This window comes from Ipomoea nil, unplaced genomic scaffold (assembly GCF_001879475.1).
Source record: "Ipomoea nil cultivar Tokyo-kokei standard unplaced genomic scaffold, Asagao_1.1 scaffold2283, whole genome shotgun sequence".
NCBI classification, from domain to species: Eukaryota; Viridiplantae; Streptophyta; class Magnoliopsida; order Solanales; family Convolvulaceae; genus Ipomoea; species Ipomoea nil.
In genome coordinates this window covers 3,240,016-3,254,574 of record NW_017618711.1, presented here as the reverse complement: position 1 = coordinate 3,254,574, position 14,559 = coordinate 3,240,016, and the positions used below count along the sequence as shown (strand labels likewise).

At 33.8% G+C, this 14,559-nt stretch overlaps 1 protein-coding gene across 2 annotated transcripts; it reads left to right on the top strand.

The window, feature by feature from the left end:
* Window positions 1-372: 372 nt before the first annotated feature.
* On the top strand, window positions 373-13,558 carry LOC109151311. Of its 2 annotated transcripts, none has more exons than XM_019299259.1 (14): window positions 373-785; window positions 2,621-2,689; window positions 2,853-2,945; window positions 3,363-3,439; window positions 4,477-4,675; window positions 5,018-5,131; window positions 9,032-9,113; window positions 9,201-9,310; window positions 9,437-9,520; window positions 11,097-11,222; window positions 11,525-11,662; window positions 11,745-11,792; window positions 12,501-12,602; window positions 12,737-13,558. In XM_019299259.1, exons 1-14 carry the CDS (start codon window positions 522-524, stop codon window positions 13,202-13,204), a joined length of 1,974 nt encoding a protein of 657 aa, XP_019154804.1. In that variant the 5' UTR covers window positions 373-521; the 3' UTR covers window positions 13,205-13,558. The 2 variants fall into 2 exon arrangements, with proteins under 2 accessions (XP_019154804.1, XP_019154803.1); XM_019299258.1 differs by having other exon boundaries at window positions 374-785; window positions 9,434-9,520.
* The last annotated feature ends 1,001 nt before the right edge of the window (window positions 13,559-14,559 follow it).

The following is a 14,559-nucleotide window of genomic DNA, read 5'->3' as shown; positions in this document are numbered from 1 at the left end:
CATTTCAATATATGTTGCGAGTGATTTACCACTCTTTTTATGTTTTTTGTTGATTTTTTTCTCTAATTTAATGCATTAATCTTCTTTTCTCTATATATATATATATATATATATATCAAAATTTAGTAATGGAAAAAATCACTTCACAAATTATTGAAGAACAAAAAGTTACTATTGGTAATTTGGTATAACTAAGGAACAAAAAATGTTACGGAGTATTTCTCTATAATTTGAAGACTAAAATGTCATGTTCCCCATAAAAAAAAAATTAAACTACTTTTCCTAATTGGTCTATACAGTAGTCGATTTGGTTTCACAGTTGAGAAGGTATTTGGGTAAAATTGTAAAAAAGAAAAAGGAAAGAACCAGAAAAGGAAAGAAATACGCAAACCGAGATACGAGAAAGAAATCACTTCCCATTTACTCTTAGGAGTTAGGACTTAGGGTTTCGAATCTCTATTTTCCTCTCCTATTTTCTTGAAACCCAAATTTTGATACAGATTCAACAATTATAATCTTCAATGGATGAACGTGGTACCGGTGGCGGCGGTGAATCTGCCGGCGGTAAGTTCTCGACGTCGTACGAGGAATCGGCAGGGCGGCAGAGGTTTACAGTGAAGCTGACGCCGGGGGAGACCACAATCGTATCATGGAAGAAGCTTCTCAAGGACGCCACTGGCCCTCATTCTCGCAGAAATGCTGTTTCCGATCCTGCTCCGAGTTCATCTGCAGCTGCCGCTGCGAATCAACCTCTTAATCCTTCCCTTGACTCACGCATTGCTCCGGTATGTCAGTTGCTGAGTTTTGGCGTGTATGATTCGTTGATAATAAGAAATCTTTATGCTTATTCAGCTTCATTTTAACTTAAATTCGTGATAATCTGTGATGAATTGCTCTAAACGTTGGTTATACGGTTGCAACATTTGTCGTTAAAGTTTTGCCACTACTTCCATCTCTTCTTTCTCCAGGTTTGATTTTATTTATCATCTTCATGATTATGGGAATATCTTTAATGATCGGGAAGTCCTCCCTCTACACTGTCTTGTGCTTTGTATTGCCATTAATTACAAAAATGGTTGGTCATTTTTAGTTAGCTTTGATACCATCTTGACACTATGTAATTTGGAATAATATTAAGTGCATGGAAAAAAAAGTGTATATATGTCTGAGTATGCATGTGTTGTGTATACATGCACACACATAGTAGATATATATAGGAGAAGAAAGGTAGTCTAACTCCATATACCTCATTTTTTCCTTTTCTAATTCTCAGATTGATTATTTTAGTCTCGTGTTGGCAACTGGAACAAATTTGGGAAATAAAAAATAAATAGTGGTTGAAATTAAATTATATTTTGGAAATGAAGGGATAATGGAAACAGGTGAATAAAAAAGGGACAAGTAGTTTAGAGAAGGTAGAAGAGGATAGTCTAGGGGTTAAAACACTATCTTTAACATAAAGGTATGGAGAGAGGATGTCTGAAATCTGAATAAGTATTAAGGGTGAAGTTTTTGCTTTAGCCAGTGGTGATATACATACTTTCCTATTTTTATTTAGTTTCATCTTTCCTATTTTTATTTAATTTTGTTTTCTTTTATTTTTGAAGTTTCTAATTTATTCTGTTTTTTTTTTTTTTTTTTTTTTTTAAGAAATAAAATTAAATTCCAAACTAGTAGGGGTCGGGAGAGGGGCGGGCGGGTTTGCTTCTTAGGACCAAAGCTGGGTGTTTGGGAATGGGGAATATATTTTCAACTTGCATATAATTGGTGCTAATCGCTGTTGCTGGACTAGAAGTGCTCCAAAAAAATGATATTTTTCCAGGAAGAAGATACACTACCATGCTTTTCCAAGGGAATATAACATTCCCCAAGGAATGCAACATACCCTCCAGTCCTCCACATTTTGAAGGGAATGTGATTCCCTCACAATTCTTAAGTTATCTAAGATTACCATGCATATTTACAAATTTTGCCTTTTTAATTCTAATTATTATAAAATATATATTTTATGTTAGCTTATTATATGTATCATATTTAATTGTTTTTGTAATTATATATTTTATTTTATTTTTTATTACGTCATGTTAGCTTATAAAGTAATTTTGTTTCTCAAGTTCAAGCTTTTAGTTAATTATTTTTAAATCATGTAATTATAATATGATATGATGATACCATTATCTTATTTATTTAAATTTTAAAGTTTATTGAAATACATGAGAATATGGGGTATTAAAGTAAAAAAGAATAATTATAACATAAAAGATAATCCCTAAACCAAACAGGTTTATATTACATACCTCAATTTTAACCAAACACATGAATCTAACATTCATAGTAAACTAACACTCCCAACAATCTAACATTTCCTAAGGTAATCTAACATTCAATGAGCCAAACGCCCCCTTAATATGATGTCAGCCCTTTCATCTTTCTGCCTGTCTTGGCTCCATGGGCTACTAGGCTTGCTTGAATGTTGATGATAAAATTACTTGTTATAGATATATTTTACTTTTACCTCTCTAGTCTCTACAGGTGTATATTAGTATATCTTATACCAATTAGTTCATTTATGAACACTGTATATTGATTCTCAATTTTCTCTGGACAATCTGTGGAAAAGGAAGTTAAGGATGCTCCCCCTGGAAACCGTTTGAATGCTGTAATAGAGAAGATTGAACGCCTTTATGTGGTATGGATCTTATTTGCTTACCATTTATCTTAAATGAGACTCTTGTGAGGATAGGTGGTTCCTAAATTCATTTTTTATTTTGTTTTTACATAATTGTTATGCTAACTATTTTTTATCACATCAGTCTGAAATAATTTGCTAATTGGTGCATTATTGTTTATAGGGAAAGCATAGTGATGATGAGGAAGATCTTAGTGATGTTCCTGATGAGGATGAGTACGACACAGAGGATTCTTTCATAGATGATACTGAGCTGGTCCGTGACAGTGTCAATTACATCTCTTATTAACTAGTACTCTCTTCACTCATTTTACTAGGTCCCAGTTTGAAAGCTAGATAGTTTATGGCATGTTAATGGGTTCCATAAAATAATTGTTTAAATGATTGAAAACTATATAGTATATACATTTGGTAAACATGTCACCTCTGTTTTAATTAAGTACAAAATACTTGTTTTTAAATCATCATTTAAATTGTTGAAGATTGTAAGCTTGGAATTAAGGAAACCAATCAAGTACTTTTTGATGGACTAAGGAAAGATACAACTAATTTGTGGAGTATAGGGATAATCATTTTTCTCATTTGGTTCAATTTGTTCTGCAAGACTCTTCACAAATTCTGTGGCCTTTTTGTGGACGTGATATTTCTACAATGATGAATTTTGCTTGTGCAGGATGAATATTTTGAGGTTGACAACTCAGCAATCAAACATGATGGCTTTTTTGTTAATCGTGGAAATTTGGAGAGGATGTACGTATCTTTAATACTCATGTGTGGTGCCTAAATTATTGTTAAATTTTATTTATTGCAGATCTATTTTACTATATACTCCATTTAAATTAGGGATAAGCGTTAAATAAACCCTCAAACTATTCAGAAAAATGCATTTAGGCCATTGAACTAAAAAAAAACTCCAAATGTACACCTAAACTTGGGGGAAAAAATGCAATTGAGCCATTTTGAGCTGGTTTTGCCTGGAAAAACTTCAAGTTAATGATGACTTGGATGCAACCTAATCATGTTTTGTTGATTTTGATGCTTCTTTGGCATATTTTTTAAAATTTATTATTATTATTGTTATTATTATTATTATAAAACTTGGCTGCCATGGCAGTCAAACGCCTTCATCTCTACTGGAGTACTGGGTGAAGATGAAGAAGACAAAGTTGTTTGTCTTTGCCCAGTAGAGATGAAGACAAAGTGCCTTTGTCCCTGGCCCCTGGGTATGGATGAAGATGACTTTGTGTCTTTGTCCAGATCTGAACCAAGTTAGGTGCTGGGAGGGCCGTCACTGGTGGTGGCAGGTGGTAGGCTATTACTGAATTAAGAAATTATTACTATTGCTGTTGTTGTTGTTGTTGTTATTGTTATTATTATTATTATTATTATTATTATTATTATTATGATGTTTGGACTTTGGACAAAATATTACCTTTTGGTTTTTTAGATCAAAGCTCAAGAAGAAATATGCTTAGTTTAGAAAATTACTTATATAGTTTTGTCTTCACTTCAGGAGTACTTGATTGTAATAGTACAAGTTCATGTAATTAAACAGTGACAACTTTTTTCCCTTCTATATTTCAATTGACATTAATTTTCTTTCTTTTATTTTTCCTCAGAAGTAACAAATTTACTGTGTTTCAAAGCTTCTATATTGAGTCTCATTTAAATAATTGTTGATCGTCTGAGAAATTATTAGGTTCACCTTTTAAGAGTTGGCTATTCTTGAGTTTCTTGATGACAACTAGTTATTTCAGCTAAGTTCATTCTTTTTATTTATTTATTAGAGAACCCACTTCACTGCAAATTCAACTCCCGGAAAAGCGCAGAAGAAAAGATCAGGCAAAAGGTCATTCTGGGAGTGATGGATTTATTCCAAATAAACTTGCTAAAGTTGCAAAGGATACTAGGAAACCTGTTCCTGATGTTGCCGGAGCATCTGGACTTCCTTACTCTGGTGTTATGCTTGATTTATATCATGAAAATGTAAAATTTCAGAACCAGTTATGTTTGTTGTTTATTTTTGTTTTGTTTTGTTTGTTTGGTTGCTTGTGTGTGAGTGTGTGTGTTTTTTTTTTTGGTTTTTGTTTTTGTTTTTGTTTTTTTTGGGTAAAGTTCTAAGGAAAATAAATCTGCAAAATACGACAAGGTTGTTGTATTCATCCCCTTCAGGAGTCCTGAATGGTGGCACTTCATGCAGGAAAAGTATTTTGATCAGCAAAAGGACTGGAGTTCTCCAGTCTAAGATTGTTGGCTACAAGTTAAAAGAAGGTTGTGATTTCTGATACTTCAAATCATATATCAAATGATAGAATTTCCCATGTGCAGGACTCTCCAAATATTACCAATGGGCAATCACTTCAGGGAGGAGAAAAAAGTGTTGGTCACGATGAAAGGCTCAACACTGGTCCACCCGAGGCCAAGAGCTCCATACAGCCAGTGGTGAGTATAGCTTAACACCCCTCACCCAAACATCATTTTGCTTTGTAACTCTTCCTCTTTGTGTATGTGCCCATCGTCTTCTTCTTCTTCTTTTTTTTTTTTTTTTTTTAAATAAATGGTTTTAAATTTTTTTTTTTTAAGAAAATTTACTAAAAATGCACCAAGAGGGAGTAACCCCAAGTACATAAAATTGTTTATGTGCGTATATCTGGCTTTTCTTGTTGCAATGACATTTGATAACTAAAAAAATGTAAAGATGAGACTTCAATTTTTCAGCTCAGTCTGAATGTGTAGTTTAACACATCTATTTATCTCTCAAGCTTCACCACTTTGGAATTGCTCTTTCCTTTTGTACCATGTGGATTTTATGGTGCTTTATCTATTGAATAACTTTATATCTTCGATGGACACATTAAAGTGTTTCTTTGATTTGTCATACATTATCCTGGATTACCTGATTGTGGAAGTTTTCCACAATGGTGCATTTGCATTTTCTGATATAAAAAATTGATTCATCACATCCTTTAGTGTGATATTTTAGTGGACAGCTTGATTGTGATTTACAGTAGTACAGTTGCACATTCATGAATAGAACATTGGGGTTTTCAGCTAAAAGATTAGTAGCTTTATAACTGCATACTGTTATGTGTCTCTCTTTTGACAGTTATATTTTCATCACCAGATGGAGTGTGACCAAAGTAAAGAGGCTTATTACATCACACAAAATTAATGGCAAAAGGATTACTATGCTAATCCAGTTCCCTAAAGTGGGTAGTGGGTACCCTGACAGAAAAGATGTGACTCCAGAATCCTGCCACCCTCCTCTACTCCCCCATCCACCACCCACAAAGAAAAAATTTCAGGCATTTATGGACTTGTATATTTCTGTGATTTTTATTCAGTTCATTATGATTTTTGAACACTTTAGGCTGGGATTTTGAGCCCACATTCACTGTTTAACATATGATGATGATTGTAGTTCTATTAGTAACCTAAAAACCATAGTCCCTTTCTTGTATAGCATCCAACATGTGAAGCATAAGGTAAAAAGAAAGGGAACTTGTGCACAAAATTCAGCAATATAGTCTAAATTAGAATATTTGCTAGATTCATAAGAAATTTTCTGATGTTGTAAAAATTGGCCAAAGGTGGCCACCTAGGTGCCCCTAGGCCGGAGGGAATAATGGGAAAATCGGCCAACTAGATGGCTGGCCGACTAGTTGGCAAACTTGGCCTAGGCAGCTGTTAATTTGTTTTTTTTTTTTTTGGGGGGGGGGGGGGGGGGGGGGTTTAATTTTGTTTGTTTCGTTTGTATGTGTTATACTGTTATGGTTAGGGTATGATGTGTTTTAAGAGTATTATCATATTATGGAAATTTATATTTTATGGGGGGATTACTTGTTAGAAGTCTAAAGCACTAGGATGCCATATGCCTAAAAAAAAAAATAGTTGTGCACCTAGGTGCCTATCAAACGCCCAATGGACGCCTAGCCATTTTTACAACATTGAAATTTCCTTAGAAACAAATCTGTTCAACTAATTTACTAATGGTGTGATAAGCTAAAGTGTTATACCTTAAGTAGACTGTTGGAGTATTCAGATAATAAAAATTACATGACGTATGGATTCAGATTGTAGTTCATTCTTCTCCATACTTTTGCGCTATTGGGTGATTTTTCCAAAAATTTCTAAATAGAGAAATAAAAAACTGTTTACCATAATGTGGCTGATTTTGACATTTTCCAAAAATGTTTATTTTGCAACATTAAAATGAGACCTGGCATATAATTTCACTAAAATGACATCATGTTGCATTTGGCTAATGTGACATAATGACACATTTATTTGGCAATAGTAAATGAGACTGCTTGCATTTCATTGAAGCAGTTCTGTAATGACGCATCATGTTTGCCAAATATGGTGTGAGATCGCATTTTGTAAATGCTGTCAGTATGTGTTCTTTATTTTTGCTTCTGCCATTCAATTTTGTCATCCATTTCTTTTGCGACAAAAGTGAGCTTCCTCATTGTGGAGATTATCATAACCACCTCGGCCCTGTTTGGTAAATGGCTGTTAGCTAATTTGGTTAATTAGAGGGTATAACTAGCTGATAACATTAGCTGATTGTAGAAAAGTGTTTGATAAATTAGCTGTTAGCTAATAACTGTTTGGTATAATTTCTTTTCTCAAAAAGCTAATTGAAAAAGTTGCTTTGAGCAGCTTTTTGAATTTTAGCATTTTGGAGTTACAAAAAGCTAATTAACCAAACACTTATATTGATTTTTTAACCAAGTCAAACAATTAATAGTGGTCAAATAAACCAAAATTGGCTTATAGGCTAACTATTTTACCAAATAGGGCCGATATGTTTCTGCACTATATGGTTCTTCAAACAAAGGCTTAGTTAAGTGGCACCGATGGAAATAAAAAATATTTCTGTGCATTCATCCACTGATAAAATGAGGCGTTTGGTCTATGTTCCGTGTGTAGGAGTAAGGAGGATGGGCATTTGGTTCAAACATTGGAATATGAATTGAAACCTCTTTGTTTGGTTGTAAATATGAATCGGTATAAAATTAAATAATTAAATAAATAATATAAATACGTATATAAAAATAAATAATGCATATATTTATACATATATATGTGTATGTGTATATTCAAATTCCACATTTAATGCATGGAAGATGGCTTTTACATTTCCTGTTTTCTTCATTTTTCTATTCCAGCATTCGAAAGTATGATATGAAGAAGGGAATGACTTATTATTACTAAAGGATTTGAATCCAATAGTGGGGTAGCAAAAGTAAGCAAATGGACAAAATAATTGGAATCAAATATGATAGTGAGGTACTAAAGTGCCCAACCAAATGCCACTTAAGTATGAACTGCAAGTAAATAAGAAGTGATAGTGTGTGTAAGAGAATAAAGAGTGGTAGAGAAAAGCCAAGTAGATCTTGTGCTAGTATACGAGAGTGCTTAAGAGTGCAGTGTGTGCAAAATATGAACCCAGATACAGTTTTGGGCTAGTGGTATAACCAGCAAGCGGGCCACATTTTATTATTGATGCAACATAAGGCTGCATTTGTCAAATTTGGCGCAATGTCGCTTTAGTGAAATGCAATGTGTTGCCTTGTTCTACTATTGTGAAATACACATTTTGATGCTCCCTGCCCAAATCCACCACATTTTGGTAAACAATTTTGTGCTTTACATATTTGGAAAATTCATCTTTTTACTGCACGCAACATTACTTGGTACATTTCTTCACATTAATTGGCGTTGGGAGAATGTTATTGTTACCTGTTTCGGACTCATCTTCCATTAGTATAATTTTGGGCAGTGCAGTGGGTTTACAATGCCTTGAGCTTTGAAAAGTTGGAAGAATATATATATATATATATATATATATATATATATATATATATATATATATATATATATATATATATATATATATATATATATATATATATATATATATATATATATATATATATATATATATATATATACCCTCATTGTATGCACACCTAATATTTCAAGCTTTTGGCTTGTCTTTGGCCCATCTTTCATTTGGTTCTTTGAACATTAATATGGATAATTCCAAATTCTCAATATAAGAATTGTTTTAGATTTTTTTTTTTTTTGGGGGGGTACATCAATGGGGGTGGGGAATTGAACTTGTGGCTTTCAACCAAGAATCACGGGTTTATATGGTAGTGTCATACATTCTCTCTTTTCTTTCATCATCTTTGTCTATTCTAAACTTGTTTTCTATTGCACTGTTGGTGAAGGGATGGTTTTGATGGGGTAAGTTATCATATAGAGGTCTTCTCTTTTTTACTTACATAACTAATATTACTTTTTATCGATAACAAAAGGATTCCTTTCATGCAGAGAAGGGAAGCATCTAGTGTTAGACGAAAAGGTACAGTGCTAGAGAAGGCCATCAGAGACTTGGAGAAGATAGTTGCAGAATGTATATTCTATAGCCTATGACTTCTATAGTATTATTTATGCCAATCATCTTTTGTGTTAAATACATTCTTAATTTCTTAAATTACAGCAAGGCCACCTAATACTGATGTTCAAGAAGCTGATAATTCATCACAAGCTATCAAAAGGAGGTTACCACTTGAAATAAAGCATAAGCTGGCGAAAGTTGCTAGACTGGCGGTAATAAGCTATCAGGATTCTTATTTTATATAATGCTTATGAGTTGTGAGCTTTTGGCTCTTATTGATTTCTTTTTCTCAGACCCCATTGGAAGTTAATTATGGTATTTTTGGATGGTTGCAGCAGGCAAGCCATGGGAAAGTTTCAAATGAGTTAGTAAATCGCTTAATGAGTATTGTTGGCCACTTGATGCAGCTCCGGACATTAAAGGTTTTTCCCCTCTCTTGTACAGGCAATGTGGATTCCATCTTAAACATTGTTCTGAATATGTTGATGCTTCTTTTTCTTTGTCAATAAAATAGTATTAACATAGCACAGCTAAGATCCTATAATTTTTCCTGTTTCTATTAGTGGGAGATGATACTTTCGATTCTGGGTGGTCAGTGGTGAATCCTGCAAATACATACATAATGTATATAAAATATATAATTATAATATTTTAATTTAAAAGTTTTTAATTTATAAATTGCTACTACATATTATTTTTAGAGTTAATTCCAGAAATGGTCCCTTGACTATTGACTGAAGAAATTCTGTAAAATTCTTGCATTAAACTAATGGAGATTACAGCAGCATATATACAACCTACTCTAATAAAGGAAAGAACTAATTAGCTTAATTCTTTCCTTAAAATTTGATCACTGAAAATCAAGAAACTGATCCATAGGAGATACTGAAATTCACCCTCAATCTCTCAATTATTCCTAACATATTTTCCTAAAATAAATTCCCTAACTTTGACTCCTTACTAGGCTACTACTCAACACTCCCCCTCAAGCTGGGGAATATATATCATGTATTTCCAGCTTGCAAATTAAGTCTTCAGAGTTAGGTCTTTGTAGAGCCTTCATGATGATGCCTGCAGTTCTGCAGGCCTTTAGTGGCTTCAGTATGTTCCTCTATACCCTATACCCTGAAGTGGCTGTATATGCCTTTGAAGGGATAGGAATGGTGTTGCCATTAGAATCAGAGATGAGTGACAAGGCTAAATTTGGGGGAGTCTTGGGTTTCTCAATGGCCATCATTTCTCCAAACTCTAATAGACAAAATGCTAAATTTGGGAGTCTTGGGGTCTCAATGGCCATCAATTCTCTGGTGTATTGAGTGTTTGGAATCTTCGGTTTCTTGGCATTTGGTGATGAAACAAAGGATATACTCACCTCAAATTTGGGACAGGGACTTATTAGTAGCTTGGTCCAGATTGGCTTATGCATCAACCTTTTCTTCACATTCCCACTAATGGTGAACTTAGTGTGAATTTCTGGAGAGGCGGTTTTGCCACGGCCAGACTTGCTTGTTGTTGAGATGTGCAATGGTGTTTGGGATGAGTTTGATGGCTTTGCTAGTCCCCAATTTCGCTGACTTACTTTTACATTCTTACCCTTAAATTTAATGCGTACTAAACGAATATTTAATCGGAGGATCAAATATTCAAATCTAGAACAAAATTAATAGTCAAGGGACCAATTATGGTCAAATTAAAAGTCAAGGATAAAAATTGTTAAAGGTCAATAGTCTAGGGTTCATTCCTAGAATTAACTCTTATTTTTATCATCATTATTATTGTGTAGGGGCATATTGGTCTTTATACTCTTTATTTAATCCTTACAATTCCAAACTCAACCAAACAATAGTATCAATATTCTCAGTAATTTCTTTTCCACCAACCAAACAATGAAATCAATCTTCTCAGTAATTTTTTCCCATGGAATTTAAATTCCATTCCTCAATTCTTTTCAACGAGCCAAAAGGGCATTCAGTTGATCTGACATGTTTTTGGATGCAGAGAAATTTGAAGACCATGATTAACATGGGGTTGTCGGCAAAACAGGAGAAAGATGATAGGGTGCAGCAAATAAAAGGAGAAGTTGCAGATATGATTAGGACTCGATTTCCACTTGCTAAATCTAAGGCGTGTTACTGTTGGGTTTCCTTCATATTTGTCCCTTGTGTGTTTAATCTCCTAGTTTTATTTTGTTCGCTTCCCATTAGATTTTCTTTTTAATAATTTGGGGGGATTTGGTCTTTTTTGCTGTGATAATCCTGAAAGCATATGAACCTTTTTGGTCAGCAATATAGGGAAGTTATCTTGTGATTATAAAATTTAATTCAATGGAATTCTCTATTTGTATTCTTTATGACCCTTCTGTAATCTGTGTTTTTTTGCCCCTGCTGTGAATTCTGATGATAAATATTAATTGCATCTATATGCAGACAATTGAACAAGAAGATAGAACTTTGGAAGATTTCCAAGATGTTACAACTGAAAAAAAAGAAGCCATTAAAAAAAAATATAGCATGGATAATGCACTAGAAGACAAGATATGTGACCTGTATGATCTTTATATTGAGGTAAAGGCATTTTGTTCACAAAGATTGTAAAAAGTAGGTGCTTTGTCAGAAACATATGTTTACAAACTTGTTTAAAGTGTAGGGTTTGGAAGAAGATGCTGGTCCACAAGTCCGAAAGCTGTATTCAGAGGTAGATTTGTACTCTTATCTGCTGTTAATACTTAAATATTAAGAAGGCTGCTACTAGTTCCCTCTTCTTTGCACTATTGTTTGAAACTTAAGCATTTCTACAAGGCTGCTTGGCTCTAGGAATGAATGGATCTTAAAATGGATATCATTTCAAAGTTAATTTGACCCTAAAATGCCAGAAAGAAATCAGAATGAAATGATTCCATTATGAACCAATTTATGGGTAAGTGGGTAACAAATGCTACCTAATTTTCTGTTTGTCAAATATATTGGATTAGAGTGGATACTGTAGACTGCTCAAGGTTTCTTTTCTACTTGGCATAATTCAAATTTCTCTTTAGCTAGTTAGCTTCATTATTTCACCCCTAACATGTTTTTTTTTGCTTATTTTGATGACATTCTGGGTCAATTCGCATTGATAGGGTAGGGTACAATTGATTATTGTCTGGTGGGTTACAATATAACAAAATACTGTCTTTAGGAGTTCACAGCTTTTCTAGAAACATTAACTAGGATTGCACCAGAGGATGTGTTTTTGGTGTGAGCCAAAATCTTTTTTAAATGAATTTTTAGTTCCTTGATAATTAAAACTTCCTTGTGTAGAATTTTTGGTTGTTTAGAGAATCAAAACTTTATCTGGCAACTTCAGATTCCAAACAGTACGAGTTTGTCCCTTGTGCTTAATGTTGCAATATATTATACTGTTTAGCTTGCTACGTATTGGCCAAATGGAATCATGGACAACCATGGGATTAAACGAGCTATATGTAGAGCAAAAGATAGAAGGAAGGCTTTGTACAATCAACGCAAGGTATGCTGTATGCTTTTCAGAAAATACATTATGCATTTACAAGGATTCAAGTTTTTATAAAATGTACACATAATGCAACTCATGATAGGTCGGTCACTTGGTTTTAAATGTTTTCCGCTGTGTTTTATGCTTAGGAGCGAGAGAAGATTGGAAGGAACAAGGTGTTGGGTTCTAAGGTTGAGGTCCCTAGTGGAGTAGAAGCTCCCATTCTTGCTACACCAGTGCACAGCCGAGAAAGGTCAGCAGTTGATGCAAGAGATGATGTTTCAACTTCAGCAAATAAGCCAGTGCCCAATACTGAAGCAGTAAATGTAAATGTAAATGCAAATGCAAATGCTGGTGTTCCAATGCCCGAGAGAGTGAAAGGAAGTTCGAGCAGTTGCAGTGATATGCGTGCAACAGATGCGTTGCCTAAAAAGAAAGCGAAGAGGAAACCAGAATCAGAGTTGAATGAAGAAGGTCAGCAGCTGCAGCGCCCAGAGAAGATGAGTAGTTCCACACAAGCAGAGAACAAGTGTCAAAAACCTCTTGCTGCTCCTCATGTGAAAACAACTACTTTTCAGCCTGTTGCTCCTCCAAGCTTTGGACCGCTGATATCATGAATTCTTTTTGTAGGTGGATCAAATGACATCGGTATAGGAGGATATATATGACCCATGCTTTTGAAAGTAAGTCCAGGCAAGATGCCTTTGATTTAATTCACTAGCAGCTATGGTGGGTAGCTTCACTTATTGTAACTGCTTCTTATATCTACATTGTGAGGTGTTGATAAAGGCTATGTTTGGCAAACCTAGCTGAAAGGCTAGATGAAAGCTAAAAAGGTATAAGTTAGAAGTTGAAAACTGAAGTTAGTTAATTATGCTTAAAATAAATTATAAATTTTTAAATAAGCTCTGTTTGACGAGCTAAAAAGCACTTTGTAACGGGTTAATGTGATATAATAAATTAATGGTTTACATGTAGGCTTGGGCACAGTTCGGGTTCGACTGTGAGTGCATATTGAGTACTTAGGGAATTTTTCAGTTATTATACTATGGACTAGGGTTGTCCACCTTGCAAGGTGGACCTTGGTCTTAAATTGTGTATTTTAGTATTGAAATTGTGTGTTTTTAAAATATAAATTGTGTTTTTAAGTTGTGGAAATTTGTGAATACAATATAGAGTTATTATAAATTGTGAATATTTAATATGTAAATTGTGTATCTTTAGATTCTGGTCCATCTTGCAATGTGGATTTGCGTTCACAGAATAATTTGTCGGAATTTTTGGGTTGGGAGTTATTATCAGGTTTGCAAAAATTGCGCCTAGGTGTTAGGTGGCGGTCGGCTGTCTAGAAATTCCACATGGTCGACTGCCTGGATATCCGTCTAGGCGGCCTAGGCGCCGAGTAGGTCGTCGTGGATTAGGCGGCCTAGGTAGTCGTTTAGGGGGCTTAGGCGGGATTTTAAATATTTTTTTTAAAATTTAAAATAAAAAAGTAGGCGCTTAGCGATTTTTCAACCTTGGTTATTATACTCGAAATTGAACCAAAAAATGGCTTATTTGCTTTGGGTTCAAATTGTTCGGGCTGGGCTAGGTGACGTTCAGGTTTGGGTTGCTAAACTCGAAATGTTATGAAATTGTTGTTAAAATGTAAAAATTTGACCAAAAAACTATGATTATATTTAAGGAATTATAGACGAAATCTTAAATAATGTTTATGGAAGTACAAACCAAAATTCTTGTCAAGTTTATAAGTAATATTACAAATTACAAGAATCTTAAATAATACTCTATCTGTCCCATTTTATATGTCCTACTTATTATTTATTAGTCAAACAAATCATTTCTTCTTTGTTTATTTTCTTTATTATTATTTATTTATTTTTAATTTTTTTTGTGTGTTTAATAGTACTTTTTGTGTCATTTCTAAATATATAATTTTTGTATACTAATGCTAAACTTAATATTATAAAAA